General features: G+C 45.8%; 2 protein-coding genes across 2 annotated transcripts in view; one reads left to right on the top strand and one right to left on the bottom strand.

Annotated features, from left to right (window-relative positions):
• SLC31A2 (solute carrier family 31 member 2) overlaps window positions 1-23,947 on the bottom strand; it is a 989,995-nt gene that overhangs the window by 900,911 nt on the left and 65,137 nt on the right. The window lies entirely within an intron of this gene.
• The window catches only part of NIBAN2 (niban apoptosis regulator 2), a 95,559-nt gene that overhangs the window by 20,916 nt on the left and 50,696 nt on the right, over window positions 1-23,947 (top strand). Inside the window, exon 2 of the mRNA XM_028715169.2 lies at window positions 23,563-23,693. Coding sequence (XP_028571002.2) covers window positions 23,563-23,693 — 131 coding nt within the window. The remainder of the gene's footprint in view (window positions 1-23,562; window positions 23,694-23,947) is intronic.

Genomic DNA, 23,947 nt, shown 5'->3' with positions numbered 1-23,947 from the left:
CTGGGAGAACAGGATGTTGGGTTAGATTGGCCAGTGGCATGATCAGTGAGGTTCGTCTCGTGACCTTTTGTGCTTCTTTAGACACTTTGGCTGTCTAAGAAAACTTCAGCCTTCAGCCTTCCCTCTTAACTATGGGTCATAGGCAATGTTTGTTCTACTCAGAGCAGACCCATTGAGATTCTTACACATGGTGGATTTAGGTCCATTTGTTTCAGTGTGTCGACTCTGAGTAGAATTTAGTTGTCTACAGCCCTATGTCTCTCCCATGTACCTGCTTTTAACTCTCAGAACTGCTGTAATTTTAAATGGCTTCTAAGTTAACTTTTCAAAATAAGATGGATCATAGAATTGTAGAGTTGGAAGTGACCCCCTAGATCCCTTTCACATGCCCTGCTAGTAAGCCAGGTGTCCCCCATCCTATATTTGTGCATCTGATTCTTCCTGCCTAAGTTCAGAACCTTACATTTGTCCCTACTGAAATTCATTTTGTTAGCTTGGGCCCAGTTTTCCGATTTGTTAAGGTCATTTTGAATTCTAATTCTGTCTTCTGAGGCATTAGCTACCCCTACCAGTTTGGTCTCATCTGCAAATTTAATGAGCATCCACTCAATTCCTTCATCCAAGTCATTTCTGAAGATGTTGAACAACAATAGACCCAGAACAGACCCCTGTGGCACCTCACTTTTATCCAGGATGATGAGGAACCATGAATGAGTACTCTTTGGGTTTAGTCAACCAGCTACAACGCCACCTAATAGATATCTTGTTCAACATACATTTTACCACCTTCCTCACAAGAATATCATGGGGGACCTTGTCAAGAACCTTATTGAAATCAAGATACATTGTGTCCACAGCATCCTCCTGATCCACCAAGCTTGTAACTCCATCAAGAAAGAAAGAAATGAGATTCATTTGACAAGACTTATTTTCGAGAGACCCATGCTGGGTCTTAGTAATCACAGCATCATTTCTAAATGCTCACAGACCAACTTTTCCTGATATCAATGTCAAAGTCACCAGTTGGTAGTTACCTGGATCTTCTCCCTCCCTCCTTTGAAGATGGGGACAACATGTGCCCACCCCAGTCTGCGGGGACCTCACCAGTTCTCCCAAGAATTCTCAAATATCATAGACAAAGGTTCTCAGATTATATCCACAAGCTCATTTAATACCCTTGGATTCTGCTCACCAGGCCCTGGAGATTTGAATTCATTTAAAGCAGCTAGGTGTTCCTTTACTACCTATTTTCCTATCTTGGGCTGCATCTCCCTCCTTACATTAGTTACTGTACTTTGTTATCACCAGGCTTGGCATCACTTTCCTTTTGGGTGAAGACAGAGGCAAAGTAGGTGTTGAGTAGTTCCGCCTTCTCTCTGTCACCCAATAGCATTTCTCTGTCTTCTCCACACAGAGGACCTGTCGCTTGTTCTTCCTCTTGCTTTGCACCTCTCCTCAGGCCATACCCCTTGCTGCCATTGCTTTGTGCCCTTACTGTTTTGCCTTAGCTGAAATGTATCTTTGAACTTTGATAATGCCTCTTGCTCATCTGGATGGAGGATAGAGAGGTGTGTGTAGAAACTTGCCTACTATATACAAAGGTACAATTTATGTTCATTGCTCCACCCACTTTTGCCTCTGGCCCTACCAACAATTGGCATGTAGCCCTCAGAAGGTGTGGCCCTCAAACTGAAAAAGGATCCCCAACTAATGTAGAAGCTGCTGATTTGAAGTGTGTCTGTGTGCTTTTAAACTTTGCTTCACTGACAAGATAAAACCATTTGAAGATATGAAAGCCTTTCCTTACTCAAGAGCAGCTGGAGGCAAAATCGTCATGACAGATCAATTATGTGGGTGGGGCATTTGAAAATGCAGCTTTCAATATCTTCTCTTTCCCCTGGACTGTGAGGACCTAAAATGGGCCCATTCCCAAACAACTGCTGGCATCATATTAAATCTTTGTAAGATCAAGATTCCGCTTGGTGAATCGTATGTAATTTGGCCAAGGATAATCTTCCAAGCTATGTTAGTGGTGTTGTTTTTAAAACACTTTAGCATGTAAAACCATAGGCTCCTCTGGGATGGAAAAGATCCTTCATAATGTTACTGGTAGCTGAATTTCCATCTCTATAATGTGAGTTATAAATTTTCTCATTGGGTTTCACCAGAGATAGGGAACTTGTGGCCCTCCAGATCTTGTTGCACTCCAGCTCCCATCAGCCCAAGCCAGGATGGGCTCAGGTGTGATAGAAGATATAGTCCAGCAACATCTGGAGGGGCAAAGGTCCCCCACTCCTAGGTCACATCCTTTTCTTTCATCAGTCATGAATTCAACTGGGATGAGAAACCAAGAAAGGGGAATAAAGCAGCCCTGACTTCTTCAAATCTGCCAAAAGAAGAAGAAGAAGAATACTATATATTAATGGCACATAACAGGAGAATTTAAAATGTTTGATGTGCACCTGCTGAAGGTCTGGCCATCTAAACCAGCAGAGGCTCATCCATTGGTGCAAATGGGGCAGAGCCCCACCAACCTCAGTCCGCTCTCAGCCAGCCTCCCGTCTGCCTGCCTTCTTTCTTACATCCAGTCCAGGGAGTGGCCCTGATTTTCAACTTCCTCTTCCTTTGTCTTGGTGTTTCCCCTTGTAGAACAAGGAGAAGGACAGGGGCAAAGCTAGAATGAGTTGACTGTCTGTCATTGGCTCTGACTCTGCCCAATGTTCGTTTCCATCTCTTCTGCCCCACCAGTTCCAATGGGCACTCCAGCAATGGTCCCACGCTTCTGAATTTGTTCCTGGGCTGTTTCCCCTAGAGCAGGCATCCCCGACCTTCGGCCCTCCATATATTTTGGACTACAATTCCCATCATCCCTGACCACTGGTCCTGTTAGCTAGGGATCATGGGAGTTGTAGGCCCAAACATCTGGGGGATGCCTGCCCTAGAGGGACTCAGAACAGGTTTTCATGAATGATGGAGTGGCAATAGGAGGCATGGATTAGTTCAAATACATGACCAGCTTTTAGCAAGGATGGGAAACCTCTGGCCCTCTGGATGCTGCTGAGCTACAACTCTCATGAGCCACAGCAAGCATGGACAGTTGTGAGTGGTGATGGGAGCTGTAATCTAGCAACCTCTGGAGGGTCACAGGTTCCCCATCTCTGCTCTGTAAGAAGATACAGACACCCACCAACTTTTCTGGAAGGGAATGATGATGTGATGTGGGTGTGATGCGATGTTGAGCAATTTGTATTCTCACTTATTTACCGCAGGCGTGGCACTGGGGTGGAAGGCTTGCCCTTGCCGAACTGGTTTTTGCACTCTTATCTGCTCTTGAACCTCATCTGTTGCCCTGCAGTATCTGTCTGAGACTGTATGTGAGGCATTCAGTTTTGCTACAAAACCGGTGTCTGGCGGTGCACTGGTTCTCTAAGCCAGGTGCTGAGGTAAATGAGAGCCATTAAAGGAATAGAGATCAGATCTTGGCACCTGAAATCAAGTTCCACCTCCGCTGCAAACTTCACAGGGCAAAAGAAATTGTATCAACTCCCCCAGACCTCTGTGGAACAGGAAAATTATTTGATTTTTTTACCAGGCAAGTGCAGAAATTGCCCAAGGCTATTAGATACAGACGAAGCAGATGATATATGCGAAACAAATGTGCAAAAATGTATTTAATGTTTGTAACCAACTTTCAGGATGTAGTATACCACTCTGCTTGGTGTTAAATCTATGTTACTTTTTTAAAAATAATAATAATCCTCTGCCTTTATAAATACTTCAATGTACGTATTACCAAATGTTCAATAGCTTCCTTTATATATATCTAAAAACCAGTCAAGTACAGTGGTACCTCAGGTTACATACGCTTCAGGTTACAGACTCCGCTAACCCAGAAATAGTGCTTCAGGTTAAGAACTTTGTTTCAGGATGAGAACAGAAATCGTGCTCTGGCAGCGCGGTGGCAGCAGGAGGCCCCAATTAGCTAAAGTGGTGCTTCAGGTTAAGAACAGTTTCAGGTTAAGTACGGACCTCCGGAACGAATTAAGTTCTTAACCTGAGGTACCACTGTAAGTGTAGGAAGATATAATTTAATGAAAGAAAGCAACTTCTCACTTTCTGGCCTTTCCTTTTTGTGTCTTTAAACAGACATGCCCATAATTCACAACTTGTTTGAAAATCTGCCCCAGGTAGATTAATCAATTTAAGGGGGAGTTGATTAATACAGTAACTCACTACCTAGCAGAGATGGGGAACCTCTGGTATTGTACTCTACTCTTCAGCCCAGCCAGTGTGGCCAGTTTTCAGAGGATGGGGGAGGTCTTAGTCCAGCAACACCTGGAGGGTCACAGGTTGCTCACCTCTGCTCTGTGGGTGGAAGCGAGCACAAATTATCCCTTTCCGGAAGCACCGTGATCCTGAATGATATATCCAGTCAGTGGAACCATTGTGCCTTTGAGAGATCACCTTCTGGATAACCTCTGGTCTTCTGTCTGTATGGGTTATGACATTGATTCTTGTCTTGGCCCTTTGGAGCCCAGTTCCTTTTGGGTAGTGCTTGAGTCCTTCCGAATTCCATTGACTGCTTTCTTAGGGCGGGTGGTGTGGGCTGGTAGAGTCGCTGCCTTGGTGTTTACCTGTGGACGCTTCATGGCCTCTGGAGCAGGGTGTGTTTTTTAAAAGGGCTCCCTAGCTTTTGTTTGGCTTTGTTTGCATTGAGATAGAAATCTGCTTCCGTCTATTCATAAAGCCGTCTGTGTGTATAAACTAGAAGGCAATGGATAGCAGTGGTGTGTGTGTGTGTGTGTGTGTGTGTGTGTGTCTGTGTCTGTGTCTGTGTGTGTGTGTAAAATGCAGGTTAGTGGCTAGGGCTTGGCAAGTGTCTTGCATATTTCCTGGGTTCCTTGCCTCTCCGTCTGTGGCTTCCACTGTAGCAGGGGAGCAACAGAGATTTGAGCTAATCATTGACTAAATTATAGATTAACCCTGTCCTTTGTGAGACTGCTCCTTGGTTTTGTGCTTGTTACCTGAGCTGGATGCTTTTCATTTCTGTGCTTTGGGTTCTGAATGAGCATTGTGCCAAGGGGCCTTTGTGGCCAGATCTAAAATCCTTGTTTATTCAGAAGTAAAATTTTGGTTTCTCATTCCCTCCCAAAACAAACAAACAAACAAACAAACAAACAAACAAACAAACAAACAAACATCAGTTCTCCACATTTCCACATCAGTTTGTGAATTTTTATTTTAAAATGTCATTGGGAAAATGCATTTTCATGCAAATTTCTCCCTAATCTACGCATTTTTGTACGCAGTTTATCCCAAGAGAACACATGTTGTAAAAGGCATTTCCCTCAATATAATGCTGTTTTGTATATTGTTTTACTCCTCTACACATCTGCTTGCACACTTTGCCCTAGTAGATGCCCTGTTGCACACATTACTTGGCTGGAGAGATGCATTGCAAAATTCAGAGAAGTGTGGATTTCAAAGGATGGCTGCATTTTGGTTTGTGTGCTCTTTCAGGAACTACAAATGATAGTTTCCCTTTAAATATAAGCTGAATCTAATTTCTCCTCCACCCTAAGACGTTGGGCAGTTTCGTGCCTTGGGATTTATTTCTTTTTAAACAACAAATGTATGCTGCTGAATGATTGCCAACGCAATGCATGGACAACATTTTAAATACAGTGGTACCTTGGTTCTCAAACTTAATCTGTTCCGGATGTCCGTTCCAAAACCAAAGAGTTCCCAAACCAAGGTGTGTTTTCCCATAGAAAGTAATGCAAAACGGATTAATCCATTCCAGATTTTTAAAAACAACCCCTAAAAGAGCAATTTAACATGAATTTTTGATCTATAAAAGGAAAGCAATAATCAAGGTAAAGGTAAAGGTAAAGGTACCCCTGACAATTAAGTCCAGTCGCGGACGACTCTGGGGTTACGTGCTCATCTCGCTTTACTGGCCAAGGGAGCCGGTGTTTGTCCGCAGACAGCTTCTGGGTCATGTGACCAGCATGACTAAGCCGCTTCTGGTGAACCAAAGCAGTGCACGGAAATGCCATTTACCTTCCCGCCAGAGCGGTACTTATTTATCTACTTGCACTTTGACATGCTTTCAAACTGCTAGGTTGTCAGGAGCAGGGACCGAGCAATAGGAGCTCACCCCATCGCGGGGATTCAAACCGCTGACCTTCTGATTGGCAAGCCCTAGGCTCTGTGGTTTAGACCACAGCGCCACCTGTGTCCCATAATAATCAATGTACTGTACTATAAAATAAATAAGACAGTATAGTAGATAATAAAAATTAAAATTCCTTTTTTTCTTCTTACCTCCACTGATGATAGTCATTGTTTGGATGGGGAGCTTATCCATTTCTGCAGTCACTCACTCCATCAATCAATCAATCAATAGCTGAACTGGGTTCCACACAGTCACAAAAGCAAATTAATTGAAAAGCCTCAAAAACAAAAACGCAAAATAAATAGCAAAAACAAAAGTGCCAAACTTAATCCGTTCCAGAAGTCCATTGGACTTCTGAAATGTTCGAAAACCAAGGCACAGCTTCTGATTGGTGCAGGCGACCTGGTAATAATAGCCGACAACCACATCAGACATTCGGCTTCCAAAAAACGTCGAAAAAGCGGGACACTTACTTCCAGGTTTTCAGCGTTTGGGAACCAAGGCATTTGAGAACCAAGGTATCACTGTACATAGGTGGAGGTGGAGATCACTGGTTTGCCAGATGTATGTCTACTCTTAGACCACATCTGCACCATACATTTCAAGCCCTATTATGCCACTTTTCACAGTGATGGTTCACCCTCCCCAAAGAATCCTGGGAACTGTAGTTTGTTAAGGGTGCTGACACAGAGCTACAATTTCCAAAGTGGTTTATCAACCAATCCTTCTTCCCAGGGAACTCTGGGAATTGTAGTTCTCCAGGTAGGACTGAGAGAGGCCACTTGTTTTCAACCCTGGAGAGCTGTTGCCTGTCAATGGAGACATTACTGAGCTAGATAGACCAAAGGAGTAATTATGTATAAGCATGCTTCCTGTGTACCGCCTTCTGCCAGAAACTCTGCAGAGCTGTTACAGGAAATCTGTCCCCAAATCATCTGGTCTTGCAACCAAGACCTTCTACCTGCCTCTACAAATTGCATTTCAGCCCCTAAACAAATGTTTAGCTTTGTATTATGTTTATTTCCTCCCAGAGGCTGCTAACAACATCTCTCTCTGTCTCTGTCCCTCTCCCCCTGCCTCCTCAGTTCTTGGAACGGAGACATTCCATGGCTGGCAGGGGGAGAAAAAGCAGGAAATACTGTAAATAGCTGATGTCTGAAGCTGGTTGGAAGTCTTTTATCATTTGATTCCCCACCCCCTTCCCCTTTCCCCTAGAATCCAGAAGTCGATACCTTCCTTTTCTGTTTTCCCTTGGAGGAAAAGGGACAGAGTTTTTCTTCTTCCCCAGGAGGAGATCCAGAAAGAAGTCTTCCCACCATTCCCAAGTATAAATTGAAAACATTCTGTTTGAAGTTTTGTGCTATGTGTAAAAATCAAAAATGAAAACTTGGCCAGTTTGCTTCCCACCCACCCCAGCTTCAAGTGTCCCTTTGGAATACTGTGTGGGTCTGCAACTAATCCGTAGTTGTCCATGGTGAGAGATTAAGCACATGGGTGATTCAGACTTGGAGGTGTGAGCTTCTGCTGACATTTAAAAGATGCAGAAGGAATGCTAAGGAGCAGAGGGTGACGTAACTAAGTGGGGAAGCATGTGCTTTGTGTATGAATCCCCGGTGTCTGCGGCTGACCAAGAGTTGATGGCTATCACTTGCAAAGCTTAGTGGCAGGGTTTCAGCTCAGTGGAATAGCATCTCCCTTTGCATGTAAAAGGTCCCAGATTCAAGAAGCAGTGGTGTACCCATGTTGAACTAGGTGAGAAACCTGCCTGAAATCTTGGAAGGCCACTACCAGTCAGTGTAGACAATACTGAGTTAGATGGACCAATGGTCTGACTCTATATAAGGCAGTTTCATGTGTTCCTAAGTGCATAAGTATCCTTTGACGTGGGGGAAGGGTTGTTGCTCAACAGTGGTGGAGCATTTGCTCTGCATGCAGAAGATCCCAGGTTCAATTGCTGGCATCTGCAGGCAGGGCTGGGAGAGAGCCCTGCCTGAAATCCTGGTGCTGAGCTAGCTGGACCAATGATTTGACTTGGTGCAGTGGGAAGAAGGAAATACCTTAGAGCAACATTTCTCAGATGTGGGTCTCTAGCTGTTGTTGGACTACAACTACCATCATCCCTGACCATTGGTTCTACCAGCTAGGGATGATGGGAGTTGTAGTCCAGCAACAGATGGAGATCCAAATACTGTCCTATGGACTAAGGAGGGAAGGGGAAGGGCCATGGCTCATCTGTTTTGCATGCAGAGGGTCCGAGGTTCAATCCCTGGCATCTGGAGGTAGAGCTGGAGAAAATCCATACCCGAAAACCCGGAGAGCTATTGGCAGTCAGAGTCAACAGTACTGAGTTAGATGGGTCAATGGGTCTGACTCTGTATAAAACAGCTTCCTATCTGCCCAACTTCACATCCCTCATGCTGATATCTGTCCAGAACCCGAGATGCTTGTACATGGGAGCAGGTAATTGCCTGAACTGCCTGTTATGAGAATCACCAGGTGGCGGCGGCTTGTTTTTGCCTTTGGGCCCTTCTCTCTACCCTTTTCTAGGAAAGGAAGGAGAGAAGTTCCTGTGCCTTAAGGGAAAAGAAGAAGGAACTCTTCTTGTTTTGCCTGAAGGTCTTAATCTCTATATGTGGGTGATGATGGGTTGTCTTAGTATCGACAGCCCTGGTGTCAACTGGTAAGACCGGAGACACTTGCTCATCAAATTCTCTTTCCTTCACCTGCCTGGCTTCTCCTTGGTAGGAACAGAGGAAGCTACCCTCTACTGAGTCAAACCATGTAGCCCAGTACAGTCTAAACTGACTGGCAGTGGTTCTCTGGAGTTTCAGGCAGGGGGACAGTCCAAGCCTTTCCTGGAGATGCTAGGGATTGAACCTGGGACCTTCTGCATCCAAAGCAGGTGCTCTGCCACTGAATTATAAGCCTTATAAGAAGATGCCTTATATGCTTGATCCACCTTGCTCAGTATTGTCAACACTGGCTGGAAGGTATCTTTTCCAGGTCTATCCAGAGATGTTGAGGGTCACACCTGGGACCTTCTGTGTGGAAAGCAGACCCTCCTTAGTCCCTGGGATATTTCATTCTCCATGCCCCACACCCCCTGCACACACAATTTGTGGTACTCCTGCTTTTCTGTCTGTTTCTCTTGCTAACAACCTGTGTAGGCTTTGGTCACCCACCCAAGTATATGGCCAAATATTCACCCCAGGCAGCCAAGCACCAGTTGCCTGAAAGCCCAGTTGCCCTTCAAAACATAGAAGAGGCAGTATCAAAATTGCACAAGCAGAAAACACAGCAATTCTCCCCCTCCCCTCCAGAAACTCTGGGTTGTAGGCTTTCAATGATTGCAAAACCACCCATTTTTGCTTCTGTAGCAAATGACTGCAGCATGGCAGTCTGTTGTAATGCTGAACTCTTCTCCCATTTCTTGAGCCTAAGTCATCTTGCTGTTCCTGTTCCCTGTGCTGTGTTGTTGGCCTTCATTTCATTTCATTTATATCCCACATTTTTCTTCAAAATACTCAAGGTAGCATACGTGATTCTCCCCCTCCTCATTTAATCCCCACAACAACCCTGTGAGGTAGGTTAGGCTGAGTGGCAGTGACGGGTCCAAGGTCACCCCATGAGCTTCATAGCCCAGTGAAGATTTGAACCCTGGTCTCCTTGGTCCTGGGACACGGGTGGTGCTGTGGTCTAAACCACTGAGCTTAGGGCTTGCCGATTGGAAGGTCAGCAGTTCGAATCCCCACAATGGGGTGAGCTCCCATTCCTCGGTCCCTGCTCCTGCCAACCTAGCAGTTTGATAGCACTCCAGAAGTGCAAGTAGATTAATAGGTACCACTCCAGCAGGAAGGTAAACGGCGTTTCCGTGTGCTGCTCTGGTGTCAGTGTTCCGCTGCACCAGAAGCAGCTTCGTCTTGCTGGCCACATGACCCGGAAAAACTGTCTGTGCACAAACATCAGCTCCCTTGTCCTGTAAAGCAAGATGAGCGCCGCAACCCCAGAGTCGTTCACGACTGGACTTAACTGTCAGGGGTCCCTTTACCTTCCTTGGTCCTAGTCTGACACTAACCACTCTCTGATTTGCATTTATCTATAGGTTGCACAGTTTCAATAAGCTCTCTTGGGAGTCTAAAGTTCTTTGTTACAGTAGGTTACAGTAGCATTAGAACTTTTAGAGTCCGCTTGTTTCTTCTAAAGAGCTTCAGTCACCTGTTTTTAAAACTTGGTTTTGTGAACAGCCTTGGATATAAACAGTGGAAAGTTAGCATTTTAAAGTAATAATAATAAAAATCTCACCACCACCAGGAAACCCCAGTGTCCATAAACCTAAGATGCTGGAAGGATGCACTCATCCTAGAAACTGTGGCGGGGTGATGACTGGGCCACCTTTTAAATATGTCTCAAGGAAATTTCCATAAAAACTAAACATAGTTGTTGGTGTGTGTGTGTTTTTTTAAAAAAGCCCCCAAACCAACTGAAGACCTGTTTAAAAATAATGCAACATAAACACCTTTTTCAATTTTACATTAGATAAATTGAGGTCCCTTCAGACTGGGCTTGTAGGGGGGGGGGGAGATTGTGCAACAAGGGTGTGTTGTGTGTGTTCTATTCTGCAGCAAGTAATTGAGGAAATAATACTGCATTAATGCTGGATTGATACTGGACCATCCTCACATCATTCTGCGTTGTCAGATGTTGTGCGATGCTTCCTCATTATTGCCACTCATGTGCTGCAGCGCAGCAAAAGCAGAACAAACAACAACGCCTGCTTCGTTCTAGATTTCAGGGTTTTGGCAGGAAGCTACAGGACTTGCTGTGAGGGGAAATGAAACCTCCCCCAAACCTTTCCAAGTGTAAACAGCATTGGAAGCAGGATCATGCATAACTACCCCAATACCCTCATGAGCACAGATCGTCCTGAATACGCAATATAAAGGATGCCTGGAGAGACCTATTGGTTTTCTGCCAAGTGTCCATAGGAAGGAAACCTCCTCCACTTTCAGTCTGGGGTCATCTGTCGTCTGAGGCTTCATCCACCATTCATGCATCTAACTCTTTAAGTCCCAAGGTTTCCCTGCTACTGGATCATCTGACTGTAGCCAGCTTTGCAGCTATTTAAAGAGCACGTTCATTTTCACATGATTTCTTGAGAGAGAGGGAAGGGGGAATAGGAGCTATTTTTTCTTTCCCTTTGTTGGCTGCAATCCCTCTCCTCCAAACCTGCTTGTCTGGTTATTAGACTTGGCATCTCTCTCTCTCTGTGTGTTGAAAGTTTGGAGGCCCAAATGTGGAAAATCAGCCAAGGAGAGGTCTCTGGGGTTTGTAATCATATCTTGTCTAAAGAAGAACCCAGGAACAGTGGAGGAACAAGCCAATCGGGCGCCTGGGGCGGCACACATGCCCTGTGCCCAGGGGCAAGGCCAGCCGGGGCAGGATGCTCCATGGGGCCTCTGAGGAGTCTTCCTGCTTCCTCCCACTCAGCCACCCTACAGCTGAGGGGGAGGTGGTGGGTGGACTGTTTGGGGCAGCACAGAGCCTGTGGGTGCGCTGCAAGCCCTGCGGTGAGTTCTGCCCAGCATTTTGTCACTCCCTCAGTGGTGACACCCAGGGCTACTCACCCCACCACACCCCCCCTTCCTCCTCCCCTGCCCAGAAAGCTCCTGGATAGGCTACCAGCTGCATCCATCTAAGTACTGCCATGTGTATGCTGACAGGCAGAGACTCTGTAGAGTTTCAGACACTGGACATTTCTGGACCTCCACCTAGAGAAGCTGGGGATTGAACCTGGGACCTCCTTTATGGAAAGCATACGCTCTGTTACTAAGCTACAGCCCTTCCCCCAAATCAGCCAAGTTGCAGGATACTCAGTGCCCTTTGCACTAAGTACGTAGTGGGGATGTTGCTTATCTTTTTTCCTTGGTACACACAAAAGTTTGGATATGCTAAAAGTTAAAATACGCGAATGGATTTGATAAGGAATACCAGCTGAAGGGAAGGAGGGGAGTTGCAAGCTCTGCAGAGCAAAAAGGTTTATATGTTGATTAATGTATTTTAAGAATTAATTGTGTAAAGAAAATAATAAAAAATTATGGGGGGGGGATTGGATATGCTAAAGCCTATATTTCAGTTGGTGACTGTGCACATGTTGAAACGCGCGCCCCCCCATCTCATTTTCTGCCACGAAAGAAAATGTGCAAAGGGGACTAAACAGAATCTGAAAAAGCATGTTGCAGTCTTGGAAATACAGTGGTACCTCGGGTTACAGCCACTTCAGGTTACAGACTCCACTAACCCAGAAGAAGTACCTCAGGTTAAGAACTTTGCTTCAGGATAAGAACAGAAATCGTGCTCTGGCAGCGTGGCGGCAGCTGGAGGCCCCATTAGCTAAAGTGGTGCTTCAGGTTAAGAACAGTTTCAGGTTAAGAACAGACCTCCAGAACGAATTAAGTTCTTAACCCAAGGTATCACTGTAAGTCCACACAATGTTCTGGTCCTGAGTTTTATTGTACCTTTTGCCTTTCCCAACCTGAAAGGCGAGGGGAAGCTATTTGCAACCCTTGCCTCCTCAACCTTCTGTAGAAAACTGTTGTGCTGGGCATGGAACACTCAGACGGCATTCCCCTTGGGAGAGGGTTCTGTGTCCGCATACAGTTGTTTTGTGCTTCTCTCTTTTGCATAACCAGCCCTGGAGGTGGATCAAGGCTTTCTTCTGGGCTTTTCAGATACTCTGCGTGGCTTGCAGTTTTGGGCTATGAATCACACACTGCTTTCAGTAGAAAACACAGCCTCCCCACCCCCCACTGCTGCCTTGCCACCCTGTGAGGTCAGTTGGGAAAGAAGCTCTGTGACTAAGCCAGCAAGACTGGGATTCCCACAAAGCAGAACTGAAGGTTGCCAGGCTTCCTTGTTTCAGATGACTTCATGTGGAGTCAGATCTTTTCCCTTGGCAGTTGTGATGACCCACCCACCACGGTACAGATCCCCACCCCCCACTGCCTATTCTCATCCTTCTCAAGGCAGTCCTTAGCCTGAGCTTCTAGTTGATGTTGTTGTACTACATGAGAACAAGCAGAGGAGCCTGGCTGCTGGATCAGGCCCAAGGTGTGCCTGTCTAGCTCCCTGTTCTCACAGTGGCCAACCAGGTGTCTCTGGGAAGCCCAAAAGCTGGACCTGAGCACAACAGTGCATTCTCCCCACTTGTGATTCCCAGCGACTGATACTGTCTCTGATCCTAGACTGATGAATTAATCAATGGTAATAATAATTATCCTTTGATTTCTTAGTAAAGGTAAAGGACCCCTGACCATTCGCTCCAGTCGTGACCGACTCTGGGGTTGCGGCGCTCATCTTGCTTTATTGGCCGAGGGAGCTGGCGTACAGCTTCCGGGTTATGTAGCCAGCATGACTAAGCCGCTTCTGGCGAACCAGAGCAGTGCACAGAAACGCCGTTTACCTTCCCGCCGGAGTGGTACCTATTTATCTACTTGCACTTTGATGTGCTCTCGAACTGCTAGGTTGGCAGGAACAGGGACCGAGCAATGGGAGCTCACCCCATCGTGGAGATTCAAAGCGCTGATCTTCTGATCGGCAAGTCCTAGGCTCTGTGGTTTAACCCACAGCGCCACTCGCGTCCCTGATTTCTTAGTAGGTCACTACGAAAAGAGTCTGTAAGTGATTTCCAAAGCACAAAGTGCCAGATGGCATAGCATACAAATGGAAGGAATGCATTGCAATAAAACCATTCTAATGACCCATAAGGAAACCCAGCAAAAAACAGCAGCAGAAATCTGGGTTGTATCTAGCTAATTTCTACTCACATTAGACCCATAGAAATTAATGGGCCTAAATTAGTCATGCTGATTTATTTATTTTAGTGGATGTTGTTGTTGTTTAGTCGTTTAGTCGTGTCCGACTCTTCGTGACCCCATGGACCAGAGCACGGCAGGCAGTGGCGTAGCGTGGGGGGTGCAGAGGGGGCCAGCCGCACCGGGCGCAACATCTGGGGTTAGGGCAAATCCACAGGTTAGGGGGTGCAAATCCACTGGTTAGGGGGCGCAAATCCACGGGTTAGGGGGCGCAAATTACTTGCCTTGCCCCGGGTGCTGACAACCCACGCTACGCCACTGACGCCAGGCACTTCTGTCTTCCACTGTCTCCCGCAGTTTGTAGCTTCGTTTGTAGCAGTGAATTTTAGTGGATACAACCCATTTTATCATAATCTGTCAGATGCTTTGGAGAAGAAATTGATCTTTACTTGGTGCTGAATGGAGGCTGATGATGGCACCGTGTGGAACATAGTGGCTTGTCCTGCCACTATCCCCTGGAGGAACCCGCTTATCAGCACTGAATCGGAGCAAACCGATTTTGTGCAGGTTGATGTTCGCCCTGATTTAGCACTAAAGAGCACCTTTTTCCTGGGTGAAACACTGGGACAAGCAGACAATCACTTGGACCCTGGAAAGCATGCCTGGAAAGCATAGGACAAGCTGAGAACTTCTGAGGGTGCACGCTTTCCAGGCACGGGACAAAAGGAAGTGTGGCTAAGCCCTCCCTTGGGAGAGAATTTCACAAGCAGTGAGCCATAACTGAAAATGTCCTGCTGGTGGACTCATAGCCACTGACAGCGTTATCCTCCCTGCATTTTTCTAAACCCATTTTAAAGCCATTTAAGGTGGTGGCTATCACTGCCTCTTGCAGCAGTGAATTCAGTGCCAGATTTATGTATAAGCTAAACAAGCTATAGCTTAGGGCCCTACTTTTGGGGCCCCCCCAAAAATTTAAAGGGGGAAAAAAAACCCTGGATGTACATTTCCAAAATATAAGATAAAAAACAAATAAAATAAAACATGTATACAGTTAGAGCTTAATAATTATTTCACTATTAATATACTTATTCTTAATTGTATTTCACTGTTAATATACTTCTTCTTAATTGTATTTCAGTTCAACCATTACTTTGAGGGGGAAAACATATTTTCTTATGTGTGAATGGCTTTAGATACCTATTAGGTCCATAAATTACTATATAGCATATATTCAACACAAAAAACAGTGGCAATTGACAAAGGACAGCTGGACATATAAAGGGCCCCATTACCTTCAGTAGCCTAGGGCCCCATCAAACCTAAATCTGGCCGTGAGTGAATTTCATAGTTCAGTTAACCACTGTGTAAAGAAGTACTTCCTTTCCCTTTCCTTGAATCTCCCACCTTTCCATTTTATTGAGTGACCATTCTAGATTCTTGTATGATCAGCCACTTCCTCCATGCTAGGCATCATTTATTCATCTCTGTCAAGTCCTAAGTAACTTCCTTCGCTGTAACCTTTCCTCATCAGAGGAGTTGCTCCAGCCTGTTAATCATTTTCTTTTGTCAAATTTTCTGGCTTTTCAATGCCTTTTTTTAAATATGTACATTCAACGAAAGCACTGAAAAACTGGCTTTTTGTTCATGCCAAAGATGGTGGAAAAGCGCAACATTATCTCTTCCTGCCTTTGGGTGCTTCAGGACTTCTCTCTTTCTAGTTGTCCTGATACCTAAGAACATAAGTGGCCTGCTCAATCAGGCCAACTGGCCCATCTATTCCAGCGTGCGCGCACACACACACACACACACACACACACACAGCACTTTATTGCGGTCAACAGACCCAAATGCACAGTACAGCAATGGTATATATCGACAGTTATTGAGGTGTAAGAGCAGCCTTGCTAGTCTACAAAGGAGCTTCAGCCCGTACCTACTCTAATATTCCAGTACTGAATCTTGTTTTCACAGTGGCCAGTCAGATGCTTGTATGAAACTGGCAAGCAGGACCTGAGCACAACAGCCCTCTCCCCTTTCGCAATTTGTAGCAACTAGTGGGACGCGGGTGGCGCTGTGGGTTAAACCACAGAGCCTAGGACTTGCCGATCTGAAGGTTGGTGGTTCGAATCCCCGCGACGGGGTGAGCTCCCGTTGCTCGGTCCCTGCTCCTGCCCACCTAGCAGTTCAAAAGCACGCCAAAGTGTAAGTAGATAAATAGGTAGCGCTCCCGCAGGAAGGTAAACAGCGTTTCCGTGCGCTGCTCTGGTTCGCCAGAAGCGGCTTAGTCATGCTGGCCACATGACCCGGAAGCTGTACACTGGCTCCCTCGGCCAATAAAGCGAGATGAGCGCCATAACCCCAGAGTCGGCCATGACTGGACCTAATGCTCAGGGGTCCCTCTACCTTTACCTAGCATTCAGAGGCACACAGCCTCCCAACAGCGGAGGGGAAACATAATAATCTTGGCTAGTAGCCATTTGTTGTCTCTTTAAGACTCTTTAAGCGAGATATGCTTCCACTTCTCAGAAGCCCAATATTGCTCTATTTTGCAATCCTTGTTTTGCTGATTTCATTGAATATTCTAATTTTCTGGGATGGTGAATTTGGGGTTTTCATCAGTTGTACACCATGATCATCACAATGATAACAAAGGAAGGCTTGACATATCTCGCTTTGCATGTCATGGGTCTATCTCCTATATTACTTTCACCTTTTAAGTTGAATTGCTGAAATCAAGGAACTTTTCCACGGTATTCTAATTTTTTGAGTTTCACCTGTACCTGTGCACCACAACAGTCTAAAACTCTTGACCAGCTAATGTGCAGCACACACAGCACCACTGGGGCTGCTTTAAGAGGAGGCTTTATAACTTAAGAGGAGCCCTGCTGGGTCAGGGCAATGGCCTATCTAGTCCAGCATCCTGTTCTCATAGGTACCGCTCAGATCACTGCACAAGAGCTCTCTCCCCTCCTGTGGTTTCCAGCAACTTGTATCCAGAAGCATTGCTGCCTCTGACTGGGGAGGCAGAACATAGCCATCATGGTTTGTAGCCATTGAGGAGCCTTTATCTTCCGTGAATTTTTCCTATTCTCCCTTAAAGCCATTAAAGTTAGTGGTTGTCACTGCCTCCTGCAAGGGCAAGTTTTGTAGTTCAGGCACTGAATTTAGTGCACCCAAACAAACTTTTTCTTTTTCCATCTGTTTTTTATTGAAAGCAAAGAGCCATTTCTGCATTTTCATCTTGAAACTACTGTGGTTTTTCTATGAACAATAACCGCAGGCAGATGGAGAGGTCAAGTGTGCTTGGTTAAACTCTTGCCAGTGCATCCTTTAATAAACAAACAAATCCAGTATTTTCTACAGTATTCCTGGGTGTTGAACTTATTTTTTCTCCTCTGTTTCTATCGTTTTTAAATATCGGGGTTTGAATATTGCAAGAAATGTTTCATTTTTTCAGACTGTGATGAAAATGAAAACTTTAGGCATGGATGTCTTCTATACCAGGGATGGGGAACCTTTGGACCTCCTGATGTCACTGAACTACAACTCCCATGAACCCTGGCAGACACCTGCTTCTTGGGAGAAAAGCAATGACAAACCTAGACAGCATCTTAAAAAGCAGAGACATCACCTTGCTGACAAAGGTCCATATAGTTAAAGCCATGGTTTTCCCAGTAGTGATGTATGGAAGTGAGAGCTGGACCATAAAGAAGGCTGTGCTTGCTGGGGCTGGTGGGAGTTGTAGTTCAGCATCATCTGGAGGGCCAAAGTTTCCATGCTTTGAGGTTTTTTCTTTTTCAAAAACAATCTAGTGGTGTACAAATTTAAATAAATAAATAAATGTGTGCTAGACAGTGCCTTCTCTCTCCACAATTTTCAACAAGGTACCTTTTGTCAGGGTATTGTCAGCATGTCCAAGCTAATGATAATTATAACTAACTAATTACTTAATTAACTAATTGGTTTATTTACTTAAATAAAATAGTCTGATAACAGGAGCTGAAGAGCATCATGAAGGAGGACTGCTTTGTTGATCAGGGCAGGGCAAATGGATGCTCATTGTGTTAATATCAGGTCTGGCCAGTCCCAGGGAGCTTGTGGCTGTGTATTAAGTATGACGTTTGGGGCCTTTTAGCTTAGAGAAAAGATGACTAAAGGGTGGGGACATGATAAGAGGTGCATAAACTAATACATGGGGTGGAGAAGGTGGAGTCTTTTTCCCTCTCATGAGTGGGAACCAGAACTCAGGGCTGTCTGGTGGAGCTGAACAGACAAAAGAAATAATTTCATATGGCATGTGGTAGAACTGTGGAACACGCTCTCATGAAATGTGGGGATGGGCATCAAACAACCTCGGCCCAGTATACCTGAAGGAGCATCTCCACCCCCATCATTCTGCCCGGACACTGAGGTCCCACTCCAAGGGCCTTCTGGCAGTTTCCTCACTGTGAGAAGTGAAGTTACAGGGAACCAGGTAGAGGGCCTTTTTGGTAGTGGCACCCGCCCTGTGGAACGCCCTCCCACCAGATGTCAAGGAAATTAACAACTATCTGACATTTAGAAGACATCTGAAGGCAGCCCTGTTTAAATAATAATAAGTTGTTGTTGTTGTTGTTGTTATATAACTTGGCTGGCTTTAAAAGAGCACTAGACAAATTCATGGGCTAGCTATGAAGCCTACAGTCTCCTTCCACTGTAGTCTCCTACCACCCTCTCCCCCAATCCCAAATCATGCAGCAGCACAAATTCAGTGTGTGTGTGCCCATTCATCTCCCACTACAGATGCAGCTGGTGGTAAAGGTAAAGATAAAGGGACCCCTGACCGCTAGGTCCAGTCGCGGATGACTCTGGGGTTGCAGCAATCATCTGGCTTTATTGGCCGAGGGAGCCGGCATACAGCTTCTGGGTCATGTGGCCAGCATGACTAAGCCACTTCTGGTGAACCAGAGCAGCGCATGGAAACGCCATTTAGCTCCCCGCTGGAGTGGTACCTATTTATCTACTTGCACTCTGATGTGCTTTCAAACTGCTAGGTTGGCAGGAGCAAGGACCGAGCAGCGGGAGCTCACCCTGTTGCAGGGATTTGAACCACCAACCTTCTGATCAGCAAGCCCTAGGCCCTGTGGTTTAGACCACAGCGCCACCCGCATCCCTGCAGCTGGTGGTACTATAATACAAATGAAGCATTCTCCCATTCTAAAAATGGCAGAATTTTAACAATAATGAATCAGAGCTGCCATCTGGAACAAGGGGAGTTTACAGACAGGCTGTCTATTTGCACATTTGGTTGTTATTCCAGACTTTCTAGTGTGATTATCCCATTGTTTTTCTAACCACAACAAAAATCCTGATAAGCAAATTGCACTGGGAAACATGGGTATAACCAGCTTGTTTGTATAACTTGTATGTGACTACTTCGTATAAAGCAGGGCCCAAAAAATCTATAGGAATGTTGTGGTTCAGAGCTGGAACCTACTGCTGCATCTGTGGGTACCCAAGAGCACTTTGGGCTTCAGGCTGCAAAACAGGAAGCCAACACCAGAAACACATTCACTGTGACCCCTGTAATTACAGTCATACCTTGGAAGTCGAACGGAATCCATTCTGGAAGTCCGTTCGACTTCCAAAATATTCAGAAACCAAAGCGCGGCTTCCAATAGGCTTCAGGAAGCTCCTGCAGCCAATCAGAAGCCCCGGAGGATGTTCAAGTTCCAAAAATAGTTCGCAAACCAGAACAGTCATTTCCGGGTTTGTGGCATTCAGGAGCCAAAAAGCCCGAAAACTAAGCTGTTCGAAAACCAAGGTACGACTGTATCTGTTGTTTTGCATTACAGATGACAAATAACCACGGTCTTCTCAAAAGTTTACAGTGGCCAGACAGGTGGCTCATGGGACACTCACAGAAAGCAGTACTTGAGTGCACCAGTGCTTTCCCCTCCTGCAGTTTCCAGCAGCTGGTATTGAGAAGAATTACTGGCCCCGCGACAGAGTGAGCTCCCATTGCTCAGTCCCTGCTCCTGCCAACCTAGCCGTTTGAAAGCAAGTCAAAGTGCAGTAGATAAATAGGTACCGCTCTGGCGGGAAGGTAAACGGCATTTCTGTGTGCTGCTCTGGTTCGCCAGAAGCGGCTTAGCCATGCTGGCCACATGACCCAGAAGCTGTCTGTGGACAAACGCCAGCTCCCTCAGCCTATAGAGCAAGATGAGCGTTGCAACCCCAGAGTCGTCCGCAATTGGACCTGACGGTCAGGGGTCCCTTTATCTTTACCTTTACCACCAGCTGCATCTGTAGTGGGAGATGAATGGGCACACACACACTGAATTTGTGCTGCATGATTTGGGATTGGGGGAGAGGGTGGTAGAGCACCTGATTTTCATGCAGAAGATTCCAGGTTCAATCCCCAATAGGATCTCCAGGTAGGGCTGGGAATCTCTTGCCTGAAACCAGTATAGACAACACTGAGCTAGATGGTCCAATAACCTGACCTGATCTATGCCTATGTTCCTATGTCTGACTTGTGGAATGTTGGAATATTGCTACTCTCTTGCAGCAGCCATCGGCCCTCTTGTACTTTGCAAAGCAATATGCACAAAATGTTTGCTATATGAATCATGAAGGAGGAGGAGAATATAAAATGTTTGGTTCCATGATTTTGTAACCTGTGGCTCGCATAGAGCCAGCATGAAATCTTCCTTTCAGGCTCAAGAAACTGCTCTGTTTTGGGCTGGGCTGGGCTGGGTCCTTCCAGGATGTGACTGCCTTCTTTCAAAGATGCTATTTCAAAGTTACTTTTTCCTACTCCCTTCTTACTCTCTGGAATTCCTTCCTTATCCTTGGGAATCATTGTAGCTCATGGGTGGAGCATATTCTTTGCATGCAGAAGGTCCCATGTTCATGCCCTCTTTGAGCTGCGAGAGAACCCCCGTTTGAAAAGCTGGAAAGCTACCGCTGGCCAATGTAGACAGCACTGAGCATTATGGACCAGTGGTCTGATTCTGTATGTGGCAGTGTCCTTTCCCCATATTTCGATGAACCATTAATCTGTATTGGTAAAGGTCACTCCCTTTAGCATGAAAGGAGCTGATTTTATCTAGTTCCCAAAAGATCTTGCCTCCCACCCTCCCCAAGTGTGTATGTGTGTTTGTTCACTGCAGAATTAATCTGAGATGGCAGCTGTTCTCCAAGAGGCCCAGTCTGCTGGGATGTTCTGCAGCATGACACCCATCCACCTGTGCTGCTCCTGTTTCTGTGGAGCTTGTGTTGGACCCAGCAGACTGTGTCCAAAACTCTGGTTGCCTGTTCTGTTCCTCTGCTTGTTGCCCCTAGTGAGGAATAGTTATTTCTCCTGAATTATTCTATATTTGGGGTTCATGTTAGGTTAAAACCTGTATTAATACTGAGCATTTGCAAGCATGCAGTTGGAGAACATGATCCAACCAAGCAGGATAGATTCTGACCCGTCCCCCCCGGGGAATTTTAGCTGGTGGGCAGGGCCTTCCACCTGTAGTTGAGTTCACAGTGACTTAAAGCAAATAATAATGATTATTTAGCTGCCCCTAAATACCAGATGATGCTTTGCATTGCTGGTTTCAGTTCAACCCAGCAATGCAAAGGGATCTCCGCCAGCTTCCTGTAAGCACCCACCCCCCTTTTTTTACCTGCCTCACACCGGGCATCATATATGATGTCAGGTGTAGCACAGGTAGGTGTTGTCCTGGCTCTCCTCTTTGGAACTGTGCTTGTTGCCATGCCTAGAAGTCCTGAGAGATTTATTGGTAAGAGTCACTAAAGCATCCCATCCTGGGTCTACAGATTATGGGCAGGTGAAGTCCCAGCTGACTATGGTTAGGGTTAGGCTCTTAGGTTCTTAACTCCCTGCCTTTGCCGTGGGGTGTTTTTAACTTTCATGGACGAGGTCCAATAACACTAAAAGGAAGAGTTTCATCCACCATTAAAATAAATATGTGTTTTTTAAAATACATAAATACTTTTGATCTCTGCTGCCCTGCCCAAAGTCACAAGGTGTTCAGGCCTCCTTCAACTACTCACTGCATGATCCGTAGGAAAAGTTGGCCAACACAGGGCTGGACATCTATTCACCATGACGTAAGAACTTGGTTTACTGAGGCGTGAGGCAGTCTCTTGTTTTGACTCATCTCATAGGGAAGTTGTGTGTGTGTGTGTGTGTGTGTGTGTGTGTGTGTGTGTGTTTTCTACAAACAAATCCCTGTTGTCTCTTATTGTTCCCAATTGGCTATTGGTATTAGAATTTCCCTGTTGGAGAGAATCAAAGAGTTAGAAGGTACTCTCAGAGACTATCTGGTCCAGTGATGGCCAAATTTGGCCCTCCAGCTGTTTTTGGACTACAACTCCCATCATCCCTAGCTAACAGGACCAGTGGTCAGGGATGATGGGAATTGTAGTCAAAACAGCTGGAGGGCCGAGTTTGGCCATCACTGATCTAGTCCATCTCCCTGCTCTATGCAGGATCCGACTTCAGCTGGGGTGGGGAATCCTTTTCAGCTCAAGGGCCACATTGCTTTCTGGGAAATCTTCCAATGGTCACATGCCAGCGGTGGGTAGGGCCAGAAGCAAAAGTGTGTGGAGCAACTAATGTAAGTGAATTCCTTTCTGCAGCAGGCTAGCTTCTGTACACACACATATACACGTGCCTCTCTGTTCTCCATCCAGATAAGCAAGAGGCATTGTCTGGGTTCAACATTCCAGCCAGGCAAAAGACACTCTAGGTGTAAAGCAGGGCTAATGAAGGGATGTCCTAGGGAGAGGAGGGGTGGCCTGGAGAGAATCCAGAAGGTCAAAGAGAAAGGCTTGGAGGTTCTCCCAGGGGCAGATCTACTATGAAAGTAATGAAGCTTCAGCTTCAGGGCCCCTAATCCCAGAGGGGCCCCAGAACCACACTGCTTAAACGTTTTGGGTTCAGTAGACAAATTTGAGTTGGACGACTCAAATTGTTTGATTTTTTTGAGGTATATATTTCAACAATCCCAAAGTTTGAGAGCCGGTAGCACAGACGTTGCAAACAACCCCATTGAAGAAGATAACAGGGGTTACCCAAACCTCGTTGCTGGTTGCAAAGGGGCCCCAGTTCAGGCTGTAGGTCTGCCACTGGATTCTCCCACCCTTGAACCCCAGGACCCCTGAAGTAGGACATCCCTGATAAAAGAAGTGCAGTGCCCCAAGTACGTTCCTCTTTTCACTATGACATGTTGAAAGGTGTAACATGCCTTTTCCTTTTTCAAAATCTATGCTAGGTTGGAGCATTTGAGATATAGATATGACAACAAGCAGCAGAAGAGAATCCTCTGCAGGGTTGGGGATACGTTTTGCCCTCTTGATGTATCTGGACTCTAATTTCCATCCTTGTCCATTGTCTCTGCTCGTTGGGACTGATGGGAGTTGTAGCAACATCCTCAGGACACTGTGGGCTACATAGCCAATGCTTCTATTTGTCCCACTTCCTGCCAAGAACCAGATCATCTCCCCACAACCCGCAAAAGGGTTGATCTTTTGTATTTCTGCTGTTATATCTGTATGTGTTTCTTTAACTTCCAGAAAAGACTGGCAAGGTCCTGGCCGAGTTTTGCCAGTTCTATGAGGAACAGTATGGTGTCTCCCTCTTCAACAGTGTCCGGTATGAAATTGAAGGCAGTGGCGGACCCCAGGCTCAGCTACTGCGCCGCAAGGTAAGTGGACTGAAATATTTGAGGGCAGGGATTGACCACCAACAGTGTCACTGCTCAAAAAGACAGTAGTTTTATAAGTTGGGTGCATATAGATGCATCTGGTTTTTGTGCCATCAGCGTTGAAGTCCTTATGCTAATGGACAACTTGAACCAGCAGTGAGGCAGCTACTTAAAAAGCAAATGTCATGTTGTGTTTTTATGCTTTTATACTGTAAGCCCCTCATAATCCTTGGATGAAGGGGGCATAGAAATTT

Source organism: Podarcis muralis, chromosome Z (assembly GCF_964188315.1).
Source record: "Podarcis muralis chromosome Z, rPodMur119.hap1.1, whole genome shotgun sequence".
NCBI lineage: Eukaryota > Metazoa > Chordata > Lepidosauria > Squamata > Lacertidae > Podarcis > Podarcis muralis.
This window is presented reverse-complemented; position numbering and strand designations above follow the sequence as displayed.